At 34.6% G+C, this 6,492-nt stretch overlaps 1 protein-coding gene across 1 annotated transcript; it reads right to left on the bottom strand.

The window, feature by feature from the left end:
• Window positions 1–563: 563 nt before the first annotated feature.
• On the bottom strand, window positions 564–6,070 carry LOC114294007 (putative methyltransferase PMT10). The gene is made up of 8 exons (XM_082921175.1): window positions 5,740–6,070; window positions 5,388–5,658; window positions 4,306–4,416; window positions 3,802–3,961; window positions 1,936–2,184; window positions 1,688–1,810; window positions 1,164–1,238; window positions 564–1,058 (listed from the first exon to the last, which is right to left on the bottom strand). The coding sequence occupies exons 1-8, from the start codon at window positions 5,863–5,865 to the stop codon at window positions 815–817; spliced, it is 1,359 nt and encodes a 452-aa protein (XP_082777301.1). The 5' UTR covers window positions 5,866–6,070; the 3' UTR covers window positions 564–814.
• Between the last annotated feature and the right edge of the window lie 422 nt (window positions 6,071–6,492).

Here is a 6,492-nt window from a genome sequence, read left to right as displayed (position 1 = left end):
ACAATTTAGACCAAGATCAACTAACCATCTATAGGGTCTCTCATCTCATGTTATGGAACACTTCCAAAAAAAAAAAAAACAAAAACAAAAAACAAAACAAAACAAAACAAGCGAACAAACACAAAACAAAAGTACTGTTGTGAAATCACCAAAACAAGCACTTTTTATACAGGAGAGCTTCTAACAATATTCATTGAAGTTTTTCTCATTTTTCTGGTTGTGAGAATTGTTAAAGTGGGATGGAAGATGGAAATTTCAAGAAACTTTACAAGATAGTCTATGGAAACATTTATGAATCTTTCTGGAAACTCTTAAGAAAACTTTTTGAAAATTTTTGAGAAACCTTCTTGGAATTCATTAACATGTTTCCAAGAACTTCTCCATCTTTTCATTACTTTTATATTATTCCTCGTATATATTTATGATCAAGTAACCAATATACAAGACACAGTTTGAACTTGGAAAGTGAAATGGAAAGTAACCATTGGAAAAATATCAAGCAAATTGTCAGATATTTCATTGCCGCTGCATAGAATACACAATAATAATAATAATAATAATAATAATAATAATAATAATAATAAAATTCCATTCTATAAAATATTGATGTGAAATTCTTCTTTAGATCCTTCTGTTGGGATGTTATCCATGACTTGACTGTAATGCACAGACATATTACAATTAGTTTGTTCCAGCACCATCTCTATTTTCTCATCTGATTTAAGGACTTCCAAGCTTCTAACAAAATAAATTTAAAAGAAAAAAAAAAAAGAGAAGAAGACAGATATAGAGATTATTCAGACAAAAATAATCTTTAAAAGTAATAAGGGAAAAAAAAATTAAAAAAAGCAAACATGTTAACAGGCTTCGCACCAAACAAAAGCTTATAGGTAGCATGCGGTCCCTCAATGGTGTCAACTAATAAGGTCTCCCATCCCATGGCAGCTGCGATATCTTTAACTTCTTTGATAACAATGTCAGTGTCACGAATATAAACATGCCCACCTGGCCTTAAAATTCGATCCATCTCAAGCATGATTGTTGAGATATTACATCGGCTTCAATTTAAGTTAGTGTTACATAAAGTAATGTTCTTCCCAAAAATATAAGGTGTATAATGCATGAAATAAAGCACTACAAACAAGAAAGACCAAGAATTGTACCTTTCCTCTATAGAGAAGAGTCCCGCTTCGTTCAACAGGTCATATGTTCTTGGGTAAGTATCAAATGGCTCACACCTGAGACAGATTTGAAGATCTTACTAAAAGAGCCAAAAGAGGATTAATGAAAAATCTCACACATTGCAGTGCCTTGTGTGATAACAGAAAATGGTTCGGTAACAAAAAAGCCGTTCTTGGACGATTTAATAACTATCTAGAGTTATGAACCACTATTTCATATTCCATATCACAAGGCAGAGCATGATAAGCTTTAAAAACCAACATTCTAAAGATCTTCTAAAGTTATAGAATCTCAGTGGACTGAAATAGTGAAAATTTTCAGATGCCTCGAGTCAACTTCAGGCATAAGTACCATTGATCTATAATGAGTTGATACAATGATGATGATTTAGTTTGAAAGAAGGATTTAAAAATTATAATTAAGAGGTCTGAGCTATCCAACCACATGGAATTAGGAAAAGTGAATTTGTTCTCAACCAGAAGTGGAAAAAGTGCATTGCCCATACCAGTCATGCATAACTCCTACAAGCCCACGGTCATAAATAACAGGCAATGTATTGAAACCACTAACAGGAACAACATTCATAACCCAGCAATCAATCCCATAATCATGTAATGCTGCAGCAAACCTGCCACGAACAAAGTTCCCATGATATAGGAATTCAAACAGTCAAAATTAAAAAGCACTCTTCCAGAGTTAGAGAAGGGTAAACATATATAAAGAGATGAAAAAGAAGAAGAAAAAGGAAGGTACCCTCCATATCCAGCCTTCATGTCCATCACGTTTCGTAGGTGTAAGTCTTTCCAATTGAAGGCATTAACATAACCATTTACAAGATCGTTCCAATATTTTGACTCTGCTCTGAATATTTCCTTTCGGTAATTGTAGGCATCCATTTTTATGGTAAGTAGCCTGTCTGGTGGATAATGAAGGCTTGTGGGCCAGCTAGTAACATTAGCCCCATAACCATTCTCAGGTAACGGAGTGATACATGCCTTCAGACTGACATACCCGCAAGAATGCATCAATGTAGTTAGACGTTTGTGTCAAAATTGAAAAGATTTTGTTCATCACTAATTAAAAGATAAACTATATTCATGGGTAAGAAATTATCGACTTGAGGATATGGTGTAACAACTTGGACGTAGGGTTTGAATAATCTGTTACAAGCTTGGAGCAATTCTAAGAATACCAGCAATAGGGAAGTAAATAATTCATATGGGATTGTTCCTTTAAATAGATATTTGATCTCTCTTTCCATGTGTTATTAGTGAATGAATGAAGACGTTTTAGGCTTTTAGCAGAAGAGGGAACATTCAGATTATTTAAACAAACACATACACTCTCTCTTCCCAATGTTAGTAAGGTATGATGGATAAAAAAGGAGAGGTCTTGTGTTGGTACTAAAATATTGAATTTGGCCTGTCGACAGAGGTGCTGACGTGGCTCAGATGAATTAATGGGTGATCTGAAGTAAGGAACATGCAAGATGGACAAGTCCTTTGAAGTAGATTTCAACAGTGCAGCCAGAAGCATGTGGTCACAGAAGTGGAGAGCAGTTACAGCAAGTGAAGGATCTTTTCCAAATGGTGGAGAGGGCATGCTTGCGTGTATCAAGGAATTAAGGAGGGACATGTGGCTGCAGCAGTTGTGGCCAGTGCAAAGGAACAAAAGATGGGAATTCAAAGTAAAGGATCTTCAAACCCATTCACAAACCTGTGAAAACTAGGAGTAGCAATTATCTAGGAGTAGCTTCGTTTAACTAGGAGTACCAATTAGCTTTTAGTCAATCGGTTATCTTTGTATTCTTGTTATTTGTTCTTGTTTGAAAGCTTGTAACAAGTGACAATTTCAGTAATACACTATCAGTTTTAGTTTGTTTCAATCAATCGACATATTCCAAAGAAGTCCTTAAATCTATGAAGGCATAGAATTCAACCACATTGCTTGATCGTTTTTCTGTTTTTGTGGAATTTGGTTTTCCCTGTCGAATAATCTCTGTCAATTTACCCCAAACCAGAATTTTACTGACATCTTGATATGTAAATGTGTGAAAAATTCAAACCATACATCCGTCATTCCCTGAAGTGCGTGCTGTCAGCATATTTGTTCACAAATCCAATTAATTCTATCTGAACTAGAAATACAGTTTTTGGAGAATATAGTTCCTTGCAAACTCTGGGATTAAACAGGTTCCAAACGTAATTTATCATGCTAAATTCTCGAATAGCCAGTTGACTGATTTTGTAGAGCCATTAAATAAATAAAGTTTGTCTTTCTAACAGTTCTGTGCTATATACAGGTCCAAATCAAGTCAGAGACATCACAAACAGACATCAAAAAGTAATGGCACTTGGCTATTTGACCAAACCCCAATTTTCTGCTACCCTAATCAAAATGAAATCTCATTGCCCTTAGAAAAATCAATCTCTTTTCTTTATGTATCAACATCTCGGGATCAAAGACTGATGAGTACATTTGATCATTCATGTGATCGATATGAATTTGATATGGATGCTTGATACAAAAATGTTGCTCTATATATAAAAATGCTCAAACAAATTATAAAGACAGTTTCCATGTAACGTTGAAACTCAATGGGGGTAAAGTTGGACATACCAAACATTGTCTGGGTCGTCATTGGCTTCACATATAGGAGGTTGTAATTGAGGATGCCGATTAACATAGCAGTTGTTGTTCAGAGGCTTCCTCCATATAGCAATGTACCCTTCCCTCTTTATAAGTTCCCAACAAATACGCCAAGAAAGGTTCTCCATTTCTGTGCACAATTAAGGTCAGGAATCAGCAATGAAGAGATATGATACAAGGAAAGAGAAGAAGATGCAATGTCAAACCATCATGCTAGAAACTGGAAAAACGAAAATATCACAAAAATGAGTAAAACACAGATACACACACGTCTATATAACTTCAGAATTACACAATATTTACAATAATAATAAAAATAACTAATAACCTTTCAACTGTATTTAAGAAGAAGTTCCACCCACCGTGAGCAGGGTAGAATTCAATAGTTCCTGACCAATGTACTTTAGTAATTTTGACATGATTCCTTTTCTAGGTTTTAGTTTTTTTACAAGTTAGTTTGGACATGATGCTTACCTTTCCATTGTTCTTGCGAGTTATTTTCATGCTCATAAACAGATTGTGCTGCCCAAACAAAGTGTCCCCCTGCCCTCAGCATCCTGTTGACCTCAAGAAGCAAAATTCCACCTTCACAACAACCAAACAAAAAAAGGACAATTAACATCAATAAGGCAGGAACACCATCCACCAAATATAAGACATGTTCATTCCTTCGACAATTACTCCCTCGGTTCCAAAATATTACTCCCTTTTGAAAAATGAAGAACTAAAATGACATAAATTTTCTATTTTACTCTTCCGTTAAATTCGTTAATATTAATATACACAAAAAGTACAATTATAACAATTGATATTTCCCAAATAAAAAAGGAGGGCAGTTTTGGAAAGTTAATATTTTTGAAGTATAATAATTGTACTATAAAAAAAAGTTAGATTTTCCAAAAAAGACTAATATTTTGAACAGAGGAAAGAGATAAAAAAGAAAAAGAAAAAGAAAAGATAGTTGAGATGCACCTTAATAAAAGATGAAAAAGAAGTAGGTATTGGATACATGAACTGACCACATAATAATGATGAGAAGGTACCAGGGAAAAAAATGCGCCTATCATTAATAATTTTTTTTTTTTTGATCAGCAAAGAAGAATATTATTAATAAATAGATAGAAAAGAGGGACTTGACTGAATTGCATCATAGCTCAGAAATACATCCCAACTAGGTTGGCACCTATAATTGAGCCCAATCATATGCAAGCCAAGGCCGATACAAAGGTTGATGAGACCTCAACCAAAACTGGGAATGAAAATTAAAAGAACAGAGGACTATATCCTGCAGGAGACTACAATTTGTGGCCCTTCAATCCAACCAAACAGTACATGAAATCATGGATTGTGTAATTAGGCAAATGACTAGAAAACTTCACCCATGTGGCCACTTTGATCTTGATACTATCCACAATATTCCCCCAAACAGGAACTATAGAGTTAAAAACCATGTTGTTTCTTGCAACCCATAAACTCCAAACCACAGCCAATGGAATTACTTCCCAGATGAGTTTACCCAGGTTTTTGTACCGAAAGATTAAATTGCAAAGGTATACCATCACGAGCCCAGTTAATATTGCATCTTGAACAATGTATCAAGTCAAATGCCTGGCTAGGATACAATAGACGGTGTGTTGCAAATACAGCCACCATGGCAGGCACACCTCGCTCTAGAGCAAATTGAATCTGGTTCTCATGAACATCTTTTGGTGCTATTGACAGAGTGGTCACATCACGACTGAGTAAGTAGGCACCAAAACTTGCTACTCCACAACCAACATCCAAGGCAACTCGGGTGTTTTTCCCAAATGCAATGCCAGGGACCATCTGCATGCTCAAATCGTAAAATGAGGGTTAATTTCATCTAAATAAAATATAAAACCCAGTAGAAATGAAGAAGTAGCCAACATTGGAAATCTGATCCAAGTACTGATCTGCCCCATGGATAAACTGTGTTCCACCTCCTGGAAATATAAATTTATCGTTTTTTCTTGATATCCAATTTTGGCCTCCTTTATCTTCGACCAGGCGCATATGGGGTACATTGTTGAACCACACCTGTAATAAAATCTCAAAGTAAGTAGAGAAGTTTTCCTTTGAATTAAGTAAACAGTCACATACTTGCAAGCAAATTCAGAAAATTAAAAAGAAAAAAGAACAGGAAAGAATTCACTCCATGCAATTCTTAAGCATTATTAATTTAACTTTACAGTAATATCACAACTTATATATAGAGGATACTAATAGGAACCACAAAAGAGCACTAAAAGGATTTTCTAAAGTCCAATACATAATGGATACAAAGCTTTAGAGAAACAGAAACAAAAATGTCAACATTAATATGCAGGAGAGGAAAGGGAAAGCCTTGTCGTGGAAATCGATTGAAGAATATTGTTAAAGTTAGCATTTTGAAGTATTTTGTTTTCTATCAAATCTTTTTTTCTTTTTTTTTGCTTCCTTTTTTTTTATTTATTTTTTGTCCCATTTTCTTTGGGTCATTTTTGATAATTAACTTAACCTACATCTCTTGCAGAATAGTGAATATCCTAAATCTAGTACTCTCAATTCCAGCATTATTTCAACTTTTTCATTCAACTCATTGTGCCTAGTAGTAGCTTTTCATAAGAATTCAAGAAGAAAATGCAAGGAGAGGACCTTGAT

The sequence above is a fragment of the Camellia sinensis genome, chromosome 3 (assembly GCF_055761805.1).
Source record: "Camellia sinensis isolate YWXY chromosome 3, ASM5576180v1, whole genome shotgun sequence".
NCBI lineage: Eukaryota > Viridiplantae > Streptophyta > Magnoliopsida > Ericales > Theaceae > Camellia > Camellia sinensis.
This window is presented reverse-complemented; position numbering and strand designations above follow the sequence as displayed.